Raw genomic sequence first — 23040 nt, forward strand, 5'->3', positions numbered from 1 at the left:
ATATGTATATATATATATATACATATATATATATATATATATATATATATATATATATATATCAGACAACGATAGAATATTATATAGAACGTTTTCGTTAAAAACTTTTTTAACTTCAATAATAACAACAATGTTACATGTAAATACAAACGAGTTCTCCTACATCTTTATTTTTCTACCAAAGATAACAAATTAAACCATTTAACAACTTGTGTTCAGCATATCAGTTTAAGATGACATTTCATTAACAACATATTCGTTGGCAATTTTATCAAAGTTACTAACGATATAAAATAAAAAAATTAAACCATTCCAATAAAAAATTATAACTGAATAAATTATTTAAAATAATACAATTAAATTCATGTAACCAATTGCGGATCAAGTTTAACATTAGCCCAGAATTTTCATGTTTTATATTTTTTGTCTTCAAGAAATCCAAGCTGACCTAATTTTGCACAAGCTTCTCTGCTTCCAAAAAAACCAAGCACATACCAGATTGCTGTCTGGACAACATCTGCGGAAATTGATAAACATCACAAATTTATTTAAAAAAAAAACAAGGCAAAACTTACCTCATAAATATAGGATATGGAGAATTTTGTAAACACATTTCGTCTCTTCTCGAACATAACAAATATGTCCTAGGAAAGTTAGAAATACCATGTTTTTTATGTTAAAGATGCAGCATTGCCAAAAATTTTGAACAAATTATTATGTTTTTTATGGAATTCTAATGACTGTCTAGACAATTTTTTCAATACCTGGTAATCTATAGCTTCAGGGTTCAAATGATTTCACAATTATTCACACGTTTAAATACATAAGTCTAAAAATTTGTTACTTTTTTTTAAAACCAAATTCATATAACATAACAGGACATAACATGATATATATATAAAGGACTCAAACTTTAGAGTCAGTATAGAATCTCTAAAGCAATTCCAATGTTTTAAAAATTCCAATGTCTTTACGATGCCTAAATGTCCAAAATCAAATTTAAATTTTAAATTTAACTTAAATATTCAAATTTAGCACATGCGGAAAATCTTTACTTTCCAACAAACACGTTTTAATTGGGTTCAGAGCTACTTGTATCAAACTTTTAATGCGTTGATACTAATTAATTCAATGAAAATGAAGTGTAAATACATGTAAAAATAAACCAGCTTGCTCCACGACAAACATAATTTTTATGTTAGAGAACACCAAAAGTTGAAAAATTTACCATTTTATCATAATCTCTTTTGAGACATTTCTGGCTGCATCAGCATCCAGTTCATTACCTGTAATTCATCATATCAATATATTTTAAAGATTTTAACCATGCTATTTCAATATATCCTACTACTAATTGAATGCAAAAATTATTAACATTTATTTGTAATCTGGCCCCCGGGGAAGAATCGGATTGGCTATTTGCCGGGACATAGACAGATTATAAAATATAGGTTCTAATATTTTTGAATACAAATTACTGCTAAAAAAATGCCAATAATGTATGTGAACAACAATTTAAATCGCTGAAGGTTTTTGTTAGTTAAATAGTTCTCCTAGTTAAATAACTGTTTGCATATTACAGTTTTTCCGATACAGCTATCACTCAGAGACTTTGTATTATTCACAGGCATTGCAATTTACAAAACATCTTGGAAGTTGACCTGGAAGCACTTGTGCGAGAGATCGTGTAACACGTTTTAGAAACGCAATACAGAGGTCTACCTCGATCATCCAACCACGGTGACCTCCTACTTCAAAAAATTCAAATTTAACAAAAGTAACCAACGTTGAATCAGAAAGGCTAAAAGGCAAATGATGAATATTTTGACGATCATGTTTTGCAATTTTTTTCTTTCCCAAAATTACATTGGAAAATTGAAGAAAAACCACCATTTTTATCCATTTCAATCGAAAGAAACTGATTTGAATAATGTAAAGTTAAACATTTGACTACACGTCGGAAAGCGTTGAAAACATTCATTCAATAAATTCAAATGATGATGAAACGTTGCAATTTGAATAATGTGCTTCGCTCAAATGCAAAATACTGAATTGCAAAAAAGTTAGTTTTCAAACTGCTGACAAAAACTTTGATCTGAAAATGTTTATTACAGTCGGACCTCCTCATAGCGAAGTTCTATACAACGAATATCTCTATGTAACAAATTTTCCTATGTTCCTATCAAAAATGATGAAGAAGTAAAAAAAAATATGCGCACCATAATGCAAATAAAAGTAATCCATATTTGATTATCAGAATGTTTGAATAAACAATAGAAGAATTAATAGAATTACATTGTTATAAAATGATGATCTGTGCGTTTCTATAACTTGTAAGCGATGAAATTGTGCCGGTAGGTTTCGGTTGGAAGAATTTGATTCCATCAAATTTTTGAGAGGTTCGCTTTGTTAATGTGATATTTTTATATAAGAAAACTATCAATGAAAATTTAAAAAAATTCAATTTTTTTTTAAAAGTTGTTAAAAAAGGTTGTTAATTAAAAAATAATGTTAACCTGCAGAAATGGCAATGCAGTTAAACCAGTCTTAAATTTGAATTTCGTTACAAGTCGTTAGCTTCAACAGCTGACAAGAAGTATAGAATAATAGGAGAGCTTAACAATCCCATGCCTATAGCCTCCGAACCTACCACATCAGTCTACGATCGTTACTGGAATGTTCCAGCAAATGTTCTTATTATGTCACTCCCACTGCTATTAATGTAACTTACAACTCTTCCGACTTCACAACAAGATTCATTGGAGCTAGGAATACAACTACAGGAATGTTTCAAACAAATCTCAATGCATTGCATACAAGGTTGAATATTTCAAAATCCTTTTACATATAATGTAACACCTAACAATTCTTCTGATTACAATTTAAACGCTGAACGTTTTAGCCAAGCAAGCATTTAGTGAGTGAATCTTTTTCATCGTTGAAATTATTATTTAAATTAGGGCTGGACCGATTTGACCTTATTAAATCCGACTGGAGCCAGTTTTAGTCGGATTTGCAAACACGAATCCGAACAAGGCCGAAAATCGATTTGTACGTTGATCAACTTGATGAGCAACTTTTACTCAACCGACAGAATTTGTAACAAAAATTAAAAAATTGTTAAAAGGATGGAATAATAATTCTATTTTCAAAAAATTGTTGTTAAAAAGAACAGGTCCATCGAGTAGGTTTTCAAATTAATAAATTCAATAAGACATGAAACGTATTTACCTGTCGTTTATAATTTAAATTATTTTTTAAGTAATCAATTTTTTTTGCAAAAATTACAATTTATACATTGCATTATGAACATATATACAATCAAGTTCAATTTATTTTTCATAGTTTATAATTGTCCGCAGATAAGTTTTTAGTAAGGACGATAATAATTAGTCTTTCTTGGTTGGCTGTATCCTCTGCCTCTGGTTGATCTGGAAAGATAGGACGAGTGCTGAGGGACATGAGGTGAATGGCGCTCTGCATGAAATGAATAGTTTAGTACGGTGGCTGGATGCTGGGAGATATGTAATTGGCTCTGAAGTCCGTATCCTTTTGTTGTTGTCGTCAACTGGTGTTTATTTGGTCTTTTACACATGACTTTAATTGTTCTTCCTCTTAAAAATGAACCGTTTAGTGTCATGGCGAGGTCGATGGAACTTTTGTTCCAAAATTCCATATACGCATAACCTTTTGGTTGACCAGTAAGCTTGTCACTGATGATGGTAGCCCTAACTATTGGGCCGCATGCTTTGAAATGGAGTTTCAATTCATTTACTGTCGTATTCAACTCCACATTTTCAATAAAAATGGAGCGTTCATGAACTCCGAGTGGTGACGAGACTATATTTTTTTCTAAAGTTTTTAATACTTTCAGTTTTGAAAGCATTTTGTTTTTGCTGTCTTTCAATTTTTCAAAAGTTTGATCAACTTTAATTTTTAATTCTTCAAATTCTGCTTTTTTCGACGTGACATTCTTAGTTTCATCATTGCCTCCGTCATCTGATCCTTCGTTAACTTGGCCTTCAGTATCTTCTGGTTCCTCATTTGTCTCGACTTCATCGATCAGTTCATCATAATCTAAAATTTCTTCCTCTTCGTAGGAAAACATCATGATTATTTCTAATTACTTTGTTCTTACGAAATAAAAATGAAAATTAACAATTATTTGATTGCACGAGTATAAATCGTGGAGATTATTTTAATTAGAAATTTCAGTTCAATTCGTGGCTTTATATAATAACGCTAGCTCTCTGTTTCTGTGTTCCCGCGATAAATAAGTCCAAAGTCGTTTCAGTTCCTTGTAAAACTGCTCTAAATTCGTAGTTTACAATTTTGTTAGTTTTTTTTTACATACCCACTGGAAGTTCTTTGTTGACTCTATCCTCTGATTTGCATTGAAAAACGTTTGTATGCATGCCACTGTAAAAAAATTATATCAGTCATAAAATGTTTGCGTCTATAATTTTTTAAACACCGCATGTCGCATTTTGGAAGTGAACTTATTCTTTATAATGGAAGATGATTTTGCAATCTGATCAAAACGGTATTTCCTCTTTCAATGTGATTTAATTTGAATCAAACTTTTAATCTTGGTTTTCAGTTCTACCTCTTTGTCACTTAAATTTTGAGTAAAAATTAATGTTTTTTAAATTAAATTTTTTGAAATTTAATGTTGGCCAGTACTGAGGTAGTTACATGGATTGTGACAAGTTTAAAAGATCAGTCGACTAACTTCGGCGACGCAATAAGTAATAAAATTAATTTTGACGCGTAATTTTAACAATTTTGTTTGTTGTAACAAAATTTTTAATCAAGAACGTTGTTTATTTTTTAAAATTTCAAATTAGTTATTGAATTAATTATCAGATTGGTTATTGTGTAATAAATTAAGTAACCACTTTTTGCTTTTGTCGAAGTTGTTTATCTGAGAGAAATTGCAAATTTGAATTGTAATTTTTAACAGCTTACAATGCGGTCAACGAGACGTTCCAACATTTGCTAATTCAACTTTTGTTAGCCTACGTATGTTAATGAATGGATTGTCATTCAGCAGAAGATTGATGGTTCAACAGATTTTAATCAAAGCTGGAATACGTACTAGGTGAATACAAAAATCTTTTCAATTTAGAACAATTTTATGAACAAATTTTACTCAACGACTAAACTTCCTGGCTCGGTGTGGAAAAAATGCACCAATTAACGACATCGGCTGATAACAGATTCAGATCTAGAGTTATCAACAGTGCCGGTTTTTTGTACCTCGCATGAATTTGAACATTTTTCAGTAAGTGTTGTGCGTAAAATTTTGTGCGTTATTTTTCCCTGCCTCGGAATATTAATTGCGTATGCAATTAGAGCTTGTTTTTATTAGGGTGGACCATGGTGAAACGGTAAAGTTTCGGTGTCCGATTCTATTAATAAGAATTTTGTTTAGTGCGTGAATATTATAATTGTCTATCAAATCGTAAAATAATTCATCAAATAATGTGTCAAACTTCTTTTTTTACCCATCCTTTGTTGAATCTGACACCTCATAAATCTAATAATAACAACTTCAACATCAGCAACAACAATTTCAACGACTTCAACAACAGGATAAACAAACTCAACAGCAACAACACAACCAGTATGAAAAACACATAAAACAACAACAACTTATTTTTAGCTTAGGTTATTTTGATTAAAGAATATAAAAATATATTTCTTACTACTATGTGTTTTTTCACCTAATGTATTTAAAAAATTTTGCGTTCTGTATTACGTATCAATATTCTTGAACAAAATATGATTAAAAAATATTACTTACTTTGAAAAGTTGAAATTGAAGGACAGTCTAACATTTGTACTGCATTAAGCCTAATTTAAATTCTCTAGACATTGTAGCAAAAATATAAATGTTGTTAAAATTTGTTAATATTTGAACTTTGAACGATAAGAGAATTAAGTTAAATTAATTGAAATGTCGTACAAAACCACTGGTTTCAAGAGCAAATTTGTCAAAACTTGTGTGATAAGGAAAAGTTCTCCAACTTTTTTTTTATACAAATCTACCCCTTCACTAAGAGAGGGGTGGGAAAATGGCTTACTGGCAAGTCATGATGAAGAAATTACTATAAATCTAATGCATATTTTAACGTTTTATTATATGATATAATTCAGAAAATAGGTAGTATTTATACTATTTAGTATTATCTTGATTGAACAGATGATAATAATAGTAAAAAATAAAATTAATTAAATTAAGATTAATGAAAAATTAAATTAAATCGATAGTGTTAAGAGTAATTGTCGACGTTGAAATTTTATTCATTTCTTTTTTATAAATAATTTCTCACTTGATTATTTTCAAATAGTTTAAAATATTGTAAAATTCTATCTTGCAATTAAATTTTCATGTCAATTTATTATTAAAAGTTTGTTATGAAACATTGTTAAAAAAACACCACGTTCGTTGGACTTGGAGTTATTGACTATCTTCGAAGTTCAAATTGTTCTAGGGAATTTTTTTTATTAAAAACTATAAATTTTGCAGTCCATTCACGGGCTAAAGAAATAATTATTTTTGTTTAACATTTGTTGAGTTTAAATTCTGAAGTAGTGGCTCAATCATTCAATGTTTTGTGTAAATGTCTTTGATTATACGGACGGATGCAAAATTTATTCATTTGCCCATCATTTGGTTTTCGTTCGGTCAACAATTATATAAAAATTTGAAAAAAAAGGTTGAAAAAAACAACACAGTTTTTGCTTTCGTACATATAATGATAGAATAATGAAATTGGTTGTTGCTTGGTCATTCTCCGAAGTAGAGAAAAACTTTGAAAGGTTAAAAAGATCAACTACACTCTTCCAAAGTTCAGGGGATTTATTATAAATGAATACATACTAAACGACGCATTACATACGAAGCATGTTGTAGGCGGGGATCTTTTTGTCACATTCGAACCCGGTTACTGCGAAACAGCGCCAGGCGACCTTAACCATTGGACCATCACGCCGCCATATGAAACATAATGGCGGAAATAGAAAATAATAACTGTTATTAGTAAACTTAAATGAAACATTCGGAGCCAGGTTCAATGCAACTGACCCAAAACCTCCACACAAAAAAGGTCCCTACACGAATGATAACGTAACTTCAACATAATTATTGTGAAATTTTTACTAAAACACTGGTTTTCATAGTAAAATTGTTTAAAAATTTGTAAAAAGCAAAACAAAACTATGTTGAGGCTTTGAAAAAAATAATTTGGAGCCAGAATAAATAATGTTTTGGAGTTTTAAATCATTAATCAAAAGTATTCGGTAAAATATATTAATTGATTTCATTGAATGAAAAAGAAAATATGGCTTATAATTCTGGTGAATATCGCAGAAATTAAAAAAAAAAAATTTTTATTTTCGAAATGATAGACTATGAAAAGAAGAGGAACTTAAAAAAAAACCAGCATAGAAGAAAGGGAGAAAACCTTTGTTAGCATTAAATTAAATGCGCAGCTAAAATACGTATATGTTAGATTAAGATTTCATCAAGTTTGTAAACGCATATTCGATTTTTGTTCATGGAATTCTCTTTACAATCTATAATGCTAATACTTACTAAAACTTTTGTAACATTCTACAAACAGATGAAATTTCAAATTTACTTGAACATTGTTGGTTAGGGTGAAGTTAAGAGAGTAGATGGTAAAAACTCCTGATGAAAGAACAAGAAAAATAAGTTTGTAATCGCGAGTTTTTGGATTCTATGTAATTGTATGCTTTTGTTTCAATTTTTTTATTTGGTACATCAGTTAACTTGAATTTGTTGATTATAATTACAATTATAATTACAATTACAATTATAATTACACTCAACATTTTAACAATCAAAGTTTACATTCAGATGTTACAAGTATTTTCAACTCACAATTAATTAGTAATCAATTTGGAATTCCTGCTTTTTTGCCTTGTATAAACAGTTAGTATTGATTCAGTTCTTTTTTTTGTTTATTTTTGTATCCAGAATTTTAATCCCCATTAACATTTTCCATTCTTTAATTATTAATTTGTTTTTTTTTCAATTTTTCTTTATTTAGTTTGTGAATCGAGCAAAACGTTTTATCAATTGTACCCAGCAAGACCATATTTTAAAATTAGATACAACTTCCAGATTTTGTCAACTAAATAGCATATAATTTTATAGATAAGATGCGTTGCGTATATGAAAGGGCAGTGAGTTCATGCAAGTCAAGGTGACCTATGTAATAATAGGAAAACACTGCTTGAAATATTTGCCAACCGTTGTTTCTTTGCTAATCGTTCATCGCCCAATTTTGAATCAATTTTTCTGTTCAAAACGATGTTTTTAAATATAAAAACTGTGATTAAACAATATTAAACACGACTACATTCTCAAAAATTACAACAAAATGGTTTTCACCTGTTGAGGATGGTTTGAATTTGCCAGAAAATACGCTTGAACTTATATGAACCTGTACAAATACATGATGTTTTAATCCAGCAAAGAAACACGTTGGTTTGTTGAACAGATGACGCCTAATTACATTAATGTAATTTAAATATAAAAACTTTTTAAACAATTTTCTGAACGTATTTCACAAAGATTTTTTGATAGTATATCAGTTGTTGACGTTTGTAAGCCTGTGAGTTAAAAATTAGAATGGGAGACAAAATGTTCTTGCCCTTCGTCATCGTCATGTCGTTAGCTCTAATTCTGGTGTCTGCCTTTTCTCGCCGTAGACGAAATCTCATTAGCGAGGTAAGTTCAATTGCGCCAACCTACAATTTTCTTTCGTTTAATTATTACTTTAATATAAAAATTAGTTAACATGAAAATATTTGCGAGATGGTAATGTTTGAAACATTCGAAACAGGCTCTATTTGCAATTAGGAATTAGAATAAATTTTCTATAAATTTAAATAAACGTGGTAATAAAAATGACAAACTTGTTAGACAAATTTTAAAACGTTGTAACTAGTAACAATTCATATAACGCTACAATACCTGTAGTTTCGATCAACCAATGTATAAATAACAGTTTCTGTTTCTCTCTGTTTCTCTATATAGGATCTAAAGCAAATTTTTACAATAAAAAAATTGCAAATGTAGCAAAGATAACCAAGATAACAAATAATATAGCGCAATTTGACTATTGCATATTGCAGCGGTTATAACAATATTATATATATAAAGTTTCTTTATTAATGTTGGAAGTACACGTACATTTGAAAATTAATTTAATGAACAGGAAGTTGATGGCGAAAAAGTTACGGTAACTGAGTTACAAACTCCTTCACAAGTTTCTGGACAAAGTGCCAGAAACGAGAAACATGAAAAGTCTTTATCTCCAGGAAGAAGACGAATTTATAAAAGAAGGGTTGTCGATTGCCTCTTTCACATAATCTCCTGCTTTTATCTCAACGGTCAGACAGAAAATTCGACATATAATTAAATGGTCTTTCTAATTTTATTTTTGAATTGAAATTATTCTCTTTTTTTCTATTTCACGCCGCCAAAAATAAGAAGACCGTGATTTGAAACAATTTATTTTTGTCTCAAGAATTTATATTTATAAATAATTGTTAAAGGTAATAATAGCTACAAACATTCTGAAAAAAGTAGATTGAAATTTTGTTGACTAAAGTATAAATATTATTATTGCAATCTAAACTACCATGAATAATATGTTTGAAGGGATTTGATAAAAAAACCTTTACCTGATGAAAAAAGAAAATTTATCTATGCATGTATATGAATTGGTAACTGCTTTTGTAATATAAACTGATTCTCAAGCTATCAATGGCTATCAAATTAATAAACTTTCAATAACAATTATATGTAAATTTTAAACAGAAACATTGAAAAAACACTACAGTTTTACAAGTTGCCTTTGTTAAAATAGAAAAATGTTAAAAGAATAGCGAGAAACGGCAGAGAGAAAAATTTTGAAACCGTAATAGCGACAATAGAAAATAAAAAACCTCCACACTAAAAGTCCCTACATGAAAGATAGCGTAACTTCAACCAAATAAATCTGCCTTATCACGTTCGAATAAATCTTTTATGGTCAAATTATGGTTACATTCCAATGTAAATTTTGTCGGACAGACGTTGCTCATGACAAAATTGTCACCAGCATCAATTTCATTAAAAATTTTTCATGACAATTCCATTTCAATACCACTCAGACACGTTTATCCAAGCTTTGGAGGATCACGATTAAAGTCAGTTAATGTAAACCATACTCGATGCCAGTCTAAATAATCATTTGATTTGGTTGGCTTGCGTGTAGTGAACTTTTGTTCAGACATTTTCTGAAATTAAAAACACAACTTGGAGGGTATCATCTTCATTGGAATAACCATAATTTTATATTTTGTTTCAAAATTTGATTTACACCTTTTTAAATAACTTGAAATTTGTAATTTGTTTGCCGGTACAAGAAATTAATCATTCTTTTATGGTCTACAGGTTTCTTATGAAGTATGTTTCTGTTTGATTTGTTTCAATGAATAAATTGATTTGACTCAATTGTATACTCAAATGGTCATTAAAGATTAATTCAATTTCCCATAGACAAAAGAATAGCAAACAAATTGCTGCCAGTATGTTCCAGCGGAAAAATATTAGACAGGATGAACAAAGCGTGGAAGTCAAATAGATGATCGTATTTCAAAAATAAAAATATTGCGGTTTGAAATGTTTTTTTCTCCTTTAAATCTAACTATTGTCAAAATAAAAATTCGATTCATGCATTCTAAAATTCATAAATAGTGTTTGAATTGTAGAAAAAGACACACAAATAATAATTAAAAGCTTATCCTTAACCTTACAAAGAATAGAAAAATCTTGATAAAACTTTTATTTTCAATTAATTAATGCTAAATTGTTTAACAATTAAATAGAAAGAATACACGAAACTTCAACAAATGTGTGTGATGTTAATAAATATTCACAGTTCCATCACCTCCCCTATGTACATTATATTACTGCACTGACTTGCAGGGACCAAAAACATGAAAGGGTGATGCACAATGATTTCAATGAGTTTCGGACCAACACTATCTGCCACATTTTCTTTTTTTTCTTTTCGTGTTATCCTTGCCTTCCTCTGAAAAAGTGACAGTCAAAACGCTTTCGTGAAAAAAAGATGTAAGGCAGATATTCTTTTGTTTGCTCATTCCCGATAAATCTGCTTTTTGGTGATTAAATATGCTATTTATCTTTAGATTTTGAAGGTAATTTTTCATATTGCAACCGAAATCCACTTTGAATTTGGGTAATAAGATATTACAATTATGATAATTATTGTTGAGTTGAATTTTTTCAATAATTTTTATGGACAATTTCGTTTCAACTTCTACCAAATTTGTTCTCTTGAAATCAGGTACGAGCAAAATGAAATTTAAGGAGTTGGTGCATCCAATATCGACAATTTGACACCATATTTCATCGTCATAAAAGTAGCGAAACACCTCATTCTTAATATACATATACTCTACCATCGCTACAGGACCTTGGAAATTGTAGAAGTTATCATTGCGTATGCTTGTTTCCTTAAATTGTCCGTTAAAATTGATTTTACAAGAAACGTTATTGACCAGAACAAGTTCAATTGGATAATATGTTTGTGCCAGTTCTCTTAAATCACTCTTTGATCGTTTGTTTATCCAACTGATGGTCATCTTTTCCAAAATCTGATCACTTTCTCTATAAAATTATAATAATGTTGATTTTATACTAACTTCATGTGGAAGATTTTTTTTAACTAAAAAAGTAATTTTTATAAAATATAAAGTTGAGTTATCGAAGCGCATGCAAATATGAGAAATAAAAGTTAATAATTTCAAATATTTTTCAAGACTATTAGATGTCCAATATTGAAAATATAGTATAACCAAAATGATCTATTGTTAAAAACATTGTGTAAAATATAGTTTTAAATTCCTAATGCAATAAACAGATTATCTGTAAAAGAAATTTTCAAAAATTAATTTAATTGCAATTTGTTTCAACAAAGCTTAAAAACGGTTTCACAGGAAGAAAATGTTTTTGAATATTTTATAATCGGTAAAATTCTGTTTTGAAACAAACCTGAAATCGACTCTTTTTAGAGAATTTTCATAATATTCCTGAAATTTGTCGACGAACTTTTTCAAAAGTGTCACAGGTTGATCAATGTACAACTCGTTGGTTTGGTGGAGTAACTTGTGGAAATACTTTCTGACGTGTTCCAAGTAAATTTTCAACCTTTTTAGTGCTGAATGAACATCTCCACTCGGGTTTTTTTCTGATCTCAATAGAGTATTTAACTCGGTTTTTGTATTTCCTGCAAATAATTAAAATAATAAACTCATGTGAAAAATTTAAATTAGATTTTTACCTTCAGATCCCAGAAGTATCATGGCGAGGGCCGTATAGACACCTGTAGGTGAGAACGCAAAGTTCGAAAACATGTTTGTGCTAGAAATTACTTTGAATAAATCTAATCCAAACTCTGCAATCGGATTGCTGAAGTCTACAAGTTCTTTATCCGATCTAGTAAACATAGTGCAACGATCCGATGTGCCAGATGTTTTTTCTTGCTGTACGTTGTCTATCTATGTTCGAATAGGATTTGATTATTGACGATTTATTGTTTAATGATTTTAAAGTTTATTTATAGAAAAGATGCAAAAATTGAAAATTTAATATACGTGATTTAATTTTCTCTGATCAAATTTCAAATGATTTTAATGTAAGCTTTTAATTTTATATTGACAGTATTTGTAGATGTGAAATATTTTTAAACTTTCTGTAAAAATTTTAGTCATGTCATATTTCATTAATAATTTGTTATTAATGCAATTAACTATGAAAAATTTATTTGGTTATTTCGAAAGTTTACTTAAATAACCTTCGAACGAATGTTCAGCTTTGAACTCATCTGGTATAATTCCCACAAAATCTGATCTCGTACCATGCCAATCATTTCATATCGAAGTCACATTCAATTTAAAATGCTGACCTTAATGTGACTTAATAGATGGACTAAAGTTGAAAAACTAGTTCTTCATGTAACTTCCTCTCAATGTTATCTGTCTTAGTAAGGTCAGGTCGTAACACGAAAAAGTTACAAACAACGTTGGTCATAAACGAAAATATGTCAAACAAGTTAGCACGATCGACCATATTCAATCAAACCTACACACACACACACACACACACACACACACACACACACACACACACACACACACACACACACACACACAACGAACAAATCAGAAATTGTTTGGTATTCAGTCATTCCTTCATTTCAAAAGGTTATTTTAATTTATGCAACTAATTTTATACATGCTATAGTTTAATAAATAATTTTCCTCTAATTCTCATTAATTCATATTTTTTTTAATATAAAGCGCTCATATAAACAATAAAACTCAAGAGAGGAATGTCAGTTTGCATGTGGTTTAAATTAATTTAATTTAATATTCACTGTATTGGGAATGCTTCTCAAAGAATTTTTGGTAAATAAATTGGTCAAAAAATCAACAAACGTGTTTCTTATTAATTTTTCAATTCCACTGATTGCGAATTTAACATCGTGATTTGATTAAATAAATAACATAACATAAATAATATATTTTTCATTTCTTACAGTGCAATTTATTCTCCAAAACATTAATTTACTCATTCATATTTCAAAAATCAATGTCAGACGGTATTCAACAAAAAAATAGAAAAAAATTAGCAAAACAGTGTACCCATTACCATATACACGAATGTACATACTGTGTTTTTATGTTAATAAAAAGTTGTTGCCCATTTCTGATGAAATTTTATCAAAATCACCCGTTTTATTTTAGTCTAATTAAATCCCAATTTAACACCTTCAGCTGTTTACTACTAGATGATATAATTCTCTTGAGTGCAGTCGTTTCGAGTTCTTATTAACCCTGATGGTAAATAGAGTGAAAATAAAATCCAACAGAATAGATGTTATTTTTTTAACTAAGCGTATAAAAGGCACTATTGGATGAGAGTTTCTTCATTTTAAAACTTCGCGTTATGAATTAGTTTGAAGTTCCAATTAGGTTATATGCTTCTTTTTCTATATAAGTTTTTGATAAAGTTGCCAGTTATAAGCATCATCGTTAACGTTTTAACAGTTTTAGGATTATATTGAATGAAAATGAATAAATAAACATTAAACTCGTAAGAAAAATTAATCAGTATGCAAATTAAATTATTAATTAACTAATTACTTAATTAATTAACTAATTAATTACCAACATAAACCAATTTTTATTAAAAATGGGCAACAACATAAAATATTCAACCTTTGGCGACTAGGACCTTGCACAAGAACAAAACGTTGGCAAAAACGCAAGACTAAAAAATAAATTTTCAGGCATCAGCGTCCCAATGACAGAGTTCGGACTGAATTTTTTCAGGATGATGGCAGTCTCGGAACCGGACTCAAATATTTTATTTTCACCTACCAGCGTCTTCGCCGGACTTTCTATGTTATCCCTTGCAGCTAACTGTAAATAGAGAATATTTCGAAAAAATTTACACGTTTAATTTTTTTTTCAAATTTAGTTAACTGTGTAAGTGGTAGCCGAGCTGGAACTTAGAGATTTGTCACGAGATGCAGAGACTAATTTGCGCTCCCTGTCTTACTAAACATTATTTTACTACCGTAAGCTAATGCTTAAATGCAGTTGCTTAAATTACAAAAATTTTACGCCAGGGTATCCTGTCCCATTTGCCCACTTTAGTTCAGGGCCTGAGCAGTGGTTATACTTATTTATTTTCAAGCGTGTGTGCTGAATTGATGCTACATCTGAATTACTTAATGCCAATAGTTAAATTTTGTGTGTGATGTTTAGGTTTTTTTTTTACCACAGGTAAGACAAAAAGCGAAATAAAAGCAGCTCTAGGATCAAATAAATATCCGTTTGAAAGTTTTCATACGTTAATAAAGGAGTTGTACAAACATTTCAAACGTTTTTCAAATCGGGGTTCTTACTTCCTCAATGAAATTAATACATGGTACACTGATAAATCGATTTCAGATGCAGAAGCATTTTTTAAGAAATGTTCGAATTATTATAATTTTGATAGATCTACCCTTGATCCCGAGTTAGTTGATTAATTTAAAATAACTAATCACATCATTGGTGAAATCTTACAATACAATTCTTAATAATTAAATTTTCATTTATTTTCTTGCTTTAAAAAGCGGTTATGAAAAAAATAATGTCAATCAAAACAGAACAACCTATGAAAAATTTGACACATCATTTTATTTGTTTTTTATTGTAGAATAACTGTTGGTGCTTGAAAGTTTTTAATTAATTCTGACATTTACTGGAAAACGAATAACCACGTTGCAAAAGCCATGGAAGAAGGAACATTACCTGGAACCACTCGACTTGTCCTCTTGCACACAATTCTCTTGCAATCACATTAGGACATCGAATTTGACAGAAAAAACACACGCGAGGGTGATTTTTTCACAAATGAAAATGAAGTCACGAAAATTGAATCCTTGTACGCTTCAGACATGCTGCAAAACTGCTACTACGACGAGTACCTCATGAGCCAAATAATGGAAATTGAATATAAAGATCACGCGTTGTCTCTCATTGTAATTCTTCCTGATCACACAAAGACCAGCTTAGATATGGTTGGAATAAAATTAACAAATTCGATTATTGACGGCATTGGACATGCCCTCAAAAACAATCAGCACGTATCGGACATCTGGCTACCGAAGCTCACACTGGATTGTGGTCACGATATGATAAAAAACTGGAACAATTTAGGAATATTTAATGTTTTTGAAAAAGATGACGCAGATTTGAGCAAAATGACAAAAATGGAAGAAGTCTTTCTGGTATCTTTCTTCCACAGAATGTCTTTTAAATTAACAGAATACGGTACATGTGTTTATGAGACAGCCGCAGAGGTGAAGAATAAAACGGTTGCAATGACCTACAGCGAAACACCATACAAATTCAAAGCAGATCACCCGTTTATAATTTACGTTCTAGAAAAGAAGTCCAACATTGTTTTGTGTTTAGGAAAGTTTGTAAAGCCATGAACATTTGAGAAAATGTTGTTTAATTACAAATAAAATATTTTGTATTATAAAAATTGTAATTTTATTTTACGTGACTTTTTATCTCGACAAAACATTTTTATTACAATACAGTTTTCAAATTTGAATGAATAATATTTCTATTAAAAAAAAGTCTGTCTATATTTTGTTGTAACCTCTTTACCTCGTAACTACCAACACCGATGTTATAGCTTAAATAATTTCTATATCTTTAACACCAGTGTTGTAGCTTCAAGCGATAGTCAAGAGTTCGTTTATCCGTAGGTTCAAGATTTCCGATAGTTATGTTTGTATAAAAAGTTTTTTTTCTTTTTTAACGATTTTGAAAATTTATACTATAGAATAAAATAATTTAACTATTTAAACGCAAGAACGTGTGAGGAGTTTGTCACAAAGGTACTTACGTGTGTTCTATTATATCTGTAAGTTATTGAAAGCCATGTAATATCCTTAAGGCCCGATTGGATGTTATTGAAAATTGAAATTCCATAACTTGAATAATTGTTGAATTATTATCAGAATGTGAATCAAGAGTAAAGGGATCCGTTTCAAGTTTACAAATAAGGAAGCATTGAAGACATCCTGACAGAAAATTTGACAAATTTTGTTATAAAAAAAGTTAACTGCACATTATATCGATTTTATTTCAATACTTATTATCAAAAATTAAATGTGTTCAAATTGAATTTAGTAATCATTTCATAACATTCAAGTCTCTAATTTGTTGTTTTTTTTCACTTTAATTAAGTTTAACTACATTTTAATTTATTCATATTATATATGACTTCACATTCACTGTTGAATACGCATTATCCTTGTTTTTTTCCCGGTCAATTTTTGTTTTCAAATGCATAGTGTAGTAAACAAACTTTTTACTTTATTAAAGTTGCTATAACTATTAATACGTCAATTTCTTGTGTACATATATAAATTTTGGCTCGTTAGGTTGCTAATTAGTTGCAGGTTATGAAAATAAAGTTGAAAAATTTTTTTCATGCATTTTTTTTTGTACAACTATCTCTTTTTTAAAGAAGCTTTCAGTTTTTCCATTTCAATATTATTTATTTTTAGGATATTTTGGGATGGATCTTCTAAAATATTTCTTTGCCTCCTACTTTAGAATACCATATATTTTGTCTTAGATAAATTAATATTAATTTTATTTGAGTTGAACCAGTTATGTGAATCAATCAACCAACAGTGACTCGGATTTTTTAAATAATGTCGATTAATTAAATTTTAGTAACAAGAGATAAAAAGCAATATAATCAACCAACCATACAATATATAATATTAATTTAAATGTGTACATACCAAGCATACAATAACGTACAAACATCCCTGAAAATGGAACTATATAATGCAACATTTATGTAAATTAGGTATTTATTATTAATGTGCACATATACCCAAACCTTTGATCATTTAAATGACATATTTGTATATACATGAAATTAAGTTAATAAGTCAACGTACTGGCGATTTAATGTTTATTCTAAAATTGCATTAATAAATAGATCTCATGTTAGGATAATAAAGAATAAACAAAGATTTAAAACAATTTTTCCATTCTAAATATCAATTTTTGATTGAAAAACTTTATTGATTTGCGATCTAGTCGAACAAAGAAAGCCAGCGTAGGTACGTTAAGTCTGCACCTGTTATAATTTACGGCGCCAGCGAGCAATAGATATAAATAAAATTCAAAAGAGGTTAACGGTTGGTGGCATGCATGAATGCAAGCTGCGTTTTGTTAAACGCCTCTGATCAATACGGAATATTCGTGCGAGCCCAAAGGAGGTCAAATTTTTCTTTAGAAAAGCATTTTTATTTAATTTTATAATTAAGGTAAATAAATTGTTAAAAAGTTAGTAATTTATTCAGTTGTTTCTGAAGAAATAAAATTTTTTTTAATCTGGTAGTAGTTGACAATTTATAACAATAAAATAGGTTATGTTAACTTGACTTATTTCAGATGGATAAAACTATGTTAATCATCTTGATGATTTGCAACTGTCATTTACGGTCAGAAATGTTTCACTAGACGATTGAACTGCCAACGGAAAGATGAATGCTGTTCTGACCAGTCGGCAATGCATACAGCATTCGAAAATGAATCTGAAAGTAAAGCGCTACTTCTGTGCTCTTTGGCGTGTGCCAGTAGCACCCAGTGCATTGCTTTCAACTTCTATCACGATTCTTACCTCTGTGAAACTTTTGACAGTAAACCACGTGCGTGTTTCATTTACATCGAAAATTGCTCTCACAGGTATCTTGCAAGTTAGTCCATCTTTAGATGAATTTGTGAGTTTTTTTATGAGTATTAAGTATTAGTATTTATCTTGCAAGTTGGTCCAACTTTAGATGAATTTGTTAAGTGTTTTTAAAATCATTCAATTGTAAGCAATCTATAGATAACATCTTAGTTAGGCAATAACCAGTGGCAGATCTGGACAACAATTTGTAATTACATGTGGTGTTTTTTGGCTGTGTAGAAAGACCTTAATGTTAACGGTTAATTATGTGTCATGCAAGGCTGCGTGTTTAAGTTTCTGTATTTGTGTTCGTTAGTAAACCTGTGTTTATTCTGTTGTAAATGTTGCTATTCATTACAATATTTTTAAAATATTTTTTCAAAATTTTACAATTTATTGCTAGATTTGAAAATTGTTTTTCGTTTAATCAGCATTTTGAAGCACATTGTTTTTTTTCTTTTTTTTAAAGTTATAACAGAGCAGAACACTCGGTAATTTTAAACTATTTTCAAAAGGTATTGACACTTTAAGCTTCTTTATAAGATTTCCGTTGGTAGTATTTCCGTATTTCACTGATGTTCATGTATTTGTGGTTTTAAAATGATTTTATGGATGACGATGATACTGTCATTAAAACCCTTATATATTATTGGTTCCAATCATAGTTTTGACGATTAATTTGATGAAGTTGGTTGATGATATCGGCAGAAACATTTTTGTATAGATCTGTACATTTTTCATGATGGATAAGTTGTCTGTTAGGCCTTCTGGATAGTTTTGTAGATAAATAAATAAATAAATTATTGTTTTAATGAAATTCTTACTATAAACTTTCCAAGCCTATTGCCATTAAATATGTTTTTAAAAACGTGTTTCGGTTTATTAATATTTACCTTAAATTGAAAAAAAATCTATTTATAACATTTAAAAATTAAATTAATTAATATATATTATAGGTTCGTTTAATCGTAATTTATCGGTCAACATCAACTTTGGATTTGCAACGTTGTATATTGATGGCGAACAGCAGCCAAATATCTCAAACTGGAACATGAATGCTGCTACTAACAAAATCTCAGTCCCGTTTAACGCAAAAGTCATTGCGATTGAAGTTCTGAATTTTCTTCAGAAGAGTGAGCGTACGTGTATTGCATTTAGAATCGTTAAAAAGTTCAATTGACTCTTTCTGAATTTAATCTGCATCATTACATTCAACACTAATTATTGCCAAGCAAGATTGGTTAAAAGATAATTTATTGACAAAGTCGCTAAAATTTATTCGCAACTATTTTGTACCCACATTTTTGGGTTTTCGATTGTATATGTAATGAAATAGAATCAACAGAACTTGAAAGTTTGCTACTCAATATTTAATGAGTAGCACGGACTTTCAGCATGACATTAAAAAGTTAAAAAAGCTTCTAAACCATACTAGCGGATTTGAAATATTTCGGAAGGCTGTTCAATATTGTATTATAAATGAAGAAATGTTAAAAATCAAATAACTTGAAAAACGTAATTCTCTATTTGCCACAGTCTGCATTATGCGAATCAAAAAACATGATTAGGTGCTTTTGTTTTGGTCTAACTTAATAGAACCCAAAATTTTATCCCAGAGACTAAATTTTTCACATTTATGACACGATATTATTCAATTTCACAATTAAAATTAAACTTGGATGTATGGATGAATGGATAAATGAATGGATGGATAGATGGATGCTTCAATGAAAATTGAAAGTTCCTCCAGATATATTTTAAATTAAACTTGTTAGAAATTTTGTCCCAATTGAGAACAAAAACGAGTCTCGAATAAACAGAAACATCACTGCTTCATTATTGTCTACCTCTAGGTGCTACTTCAAACTTTCAATTACTGAAATTTATTTTAACTATGACGCAATCACTAAAAACTGATGAAAAAATAAAATTAGATTTTTTATAATTTCGTTGATGGAATAAAAATTCAAACGAAACCATACTATAGTTTTGATACGATTTCACAAACAGATTACATCCAGGCCTTCAGTGACGATGGTTACATCAAGACAGACACGACATGGAGGTGTTCCACATTGCCTCCAACACTGGATTCCAATAACAACAACTGGTTCGATCCTGAGTACGATGACTCCAGCTGGCCACCAGCCATCAATGTTGATACAAATTTTAAGGGGTATTATGGATCTCTGAGAATTTGGGCGGATAACCGCTACGATGCTTTCTGCAGGAAGAATCTCTGCATCTGAAAATTTAACATACACTTTTAAAGCTAAACAAATGCATATGTGTTTATATTTTGAAATTTTCATTTTGAAATGTGTAAAAACGTTCCGTTTAGATGGATATAGTTATGTAAGTATTTGTGGATTACATATTAAATGATTAAAGTGAGATTTTACTAACAAAACAATATTTAGCTTTGAATGTTCTGCTTGATATTTGTATTTTTGAATTATTTCATATAGACGCCATTGAATTCCCTGATTGGTATTTAAGATAAAAATTATTTTCTTTTAAATAATCTCTGACGGAAGTTGAACTAAGATTCAGATGCTGGCTAGATGTTGTGTTTTTGAACTTTTTCATTGCAAGTTTTTCTTATAAATGTTTAATCGTTTCGAATATAAAATATGTCTTAAAAAATCTTTAATCGGAGAAATTGATTTCAACTGACTGATAAATCAATTGTTATAACATTCTAATAGACATCAATAAACAACTATTTCATTAATTAAGTTCAATGGGTACACAACAAACATTTGTATGCATAGGTGTGCTTGTTGTTGGTGCCTTTAAAAATTGTTGCGGAGAGATTTGTAGTAGGATAATAATAATAAATTTTAATTTTACTTAATTATAATTTTATTAATTATAAATTAAATAACAAAATCATTTAATAGCAATCAGTGATCATTATTCTAAATAAAAATAATGCTATTCTTATTTTTGAAAATATTTAAAATTCTAAATGAACAAGACGGTTTTTGAAAATTTATTAACCTAAACAAACTCAATCAACAAAATATACAAATGAATTAATTGTACGACTCAAATTAACGAAGTAATAAAAGTTACACAGCTGTTAGACAAATTACACGTAGGCCTATTGAGATTTTTGTATCCGTAACTACGCATAAAAACTACTTCGTGTTGATCGCCGCTTAACATTTCTTGTGTCAGCCGGATATTTCGATATTACGTGCTAAAATGTTAATTACTTTAACGCGACGTAAAAATGTGAATTTATATGAATAAAAAGCATGGATATATTTCAAAATTGAATAAATTCATAAGCATGAATCGAAATCAAAACGAACGAAACATAATGAAATTATTATTAAGATAAATATCAGTGTAAAGTAAACAACCGAACAGTCATATAAATAAAAAGCCATGAATTAGATAACATATATCTCTCTCCCAGCTTTGGACAGCTACTAAGCCTAATAAATAAAAGACTGTATTATAGGAATTTTCTGAATGAATCAATATACTAATGAAAACATATAATTCATCAAATAATAATAAACAAAGAAATCATACGAATCATAGAACTGAAATGATTTTGAATTCCATAAATAAAAAAAAAAATTTCTTTTTAGCAGTCTCCAGATCTCAAATTAAAACTTTACAACCAAGCTAGAATGGAAAAATTATTAAATCTATCTAGTTTTTGAACTATAGCAATTACCAAAAAGTTACTAAATTAATTAGATCATCACTTGACCAGTTGAATCTAAAGCTTCACCATTAAACCACCAGACTTGTCATTTTACTATATTGCATTGACTACAATTGCAGAGATGACGATGATCGTGAACAACCAGAAAAATTATTGTTAATAATAATAATAAAAATAAGATTTTTGATAATATTAATAACAATAAGGTTGATGTCATAGTAATAATAGCAATAAGCGAATGTATAATGATAATGATAGATATTAATAATAATAATAATAAAATCGTTTAAAAAACATAGTTTAAAAAATCCACATAACATTGAAAAAGTAATAAACACAAAGCTGCAACAGCCATGCATCCATCTATTCATCCATTGAAATATCCATCTATCCATCCATTCATTTATTCATTCATCCATACATCCATCCATAACACATAGTAACGGAGTAAATGTCTTACAACTAAACTAACATAACCGGTTACAAGGAATGACTATATATATATATATATATATATATATATATATATATATATATATATATATATATATATAATATTTTGGGTTTATACTATCATAAATACAATTATTTATAAAGATCGCTGCACTTTCGGCATTATTCAACTTGTAGTTGAGTTAACTCAACTCTACAAGTTGAATAATGCCGAATTATTTTCTTAATTTAGTTCTTAAATTATTATAAATTCATTTCAGTTTGAATTTGAAAAGGAATAAGGTCAATGATGTCTTTTTGTTCTTTAACATAGTGTTATTTATTGGATGGTTTAACATCTAAATCATCATTAATGCAGATAATATTTAATTGAAAATGGTTGAGTAGATCAATGGATTGACAGAACAATGAATGAATGAATGGATGTATGGATGGATGGATGGATGGATGGATGGATGGATGGATGGATGGATGGATGGATGAATGAAATGTGTTGGATGGATGGATGGATGAATGAAATGGGTTGGATAAATGG

General features: G+C 29.2%; 4 protein-coding genes across 4 annotated transcripts; 3 read left to right on the forward strand and 1 right to left on the reverse strand.

The window, feature by feature from the left end:
- Positions 1 to 3550: 3550 nt before the first annotated feature.
- HELRODRAFT_151879 (hypothetical protein) lies at positions 3551 to 3931 on the reverse strand (the record flags this gene model as incomplete). Its single annotated transcript, XM_009020599.1, has 1 exon — positions 3551 to 3931. A coding segment is annotated over one exon (381 nt), but the record flags the coding sequence as incomplete, so codon positions are not given.
- Positions 3932 to 8674: 4743 nt separating this feature from the next.
- HELRODRAFT_174049 (hypothetical protein) lies at positions 8675 to 10668 on the forward strand (the record flags this gene model as incomplete). Its single annotated transcript, XM_009020600.1, has 3 exons — positions 8675 to 8761; positions 9252 to 9426; positions 10580 to 10668. The coding sequence occupies 3 exons, from the start codon at positions 8675 to 8677 to the stop codon at positions 10666 to 10668; spliced, it is 351 nt and encodes a 116-aa protein (XP_009018848.1).
- A 3742-nt stretch (positions 10669 to 14410) lies between these two features.
- On the forward strand, positions 14411 to 16094 carry HELRODRAFT_174051 (hypothetical protein; the record flags this gene model as incomplete). Its single annotated transcript, XM_009020601.1, has 3 exons — positions 14411 to 14531; positions 14896 to 15130; positions 15479 to 16094. The coding sequence occupies 3 exons, from the start codon at positions 14411 to 14413 to the stop codon at positions 16092 to 16094; spliced, it is 972 nt and encodes a 323-aa protein (XP_009018849.1).
- Positions 16095 to 18205: 2111 nt separating this feature from the next.
- HELRODRAFT_174052 (hypothetical protein) lies at positions 18206 to 20616 on the forward strand (the record flags this gene model as incomplete). Its single annotated transcript, XM_009020602.1, has 3 exons — positions 18206 to 18392; positions 19324 to 19500; positions 20378 to 20616. 3 exons carry the CDS (start codon positions 18206 to 18208, stop codon positions 20614 to 20616), a joined length of 603 nt encoding a protein of 200 aa, XP_009018850.1.
- Between the last annotated feature and the right edge of the window lie 2424 nt (positions 20617 to 23040).

This window comes from Helobdella robusta, assembly GCF_000326865.2.
Source record: "Helobdella robusta unplaced genomic scaffold HELROscaffold_28, whole genome shotgun sequence".
In the NCBI taxonomy this organism is placed as follows: domain Eukaryota; kingdom Metazoa; phylum Annelida; class Clitellata; order Rhynchobdellida; family Glossiphoniidae; genus Helobdella; species Helobdella robusta.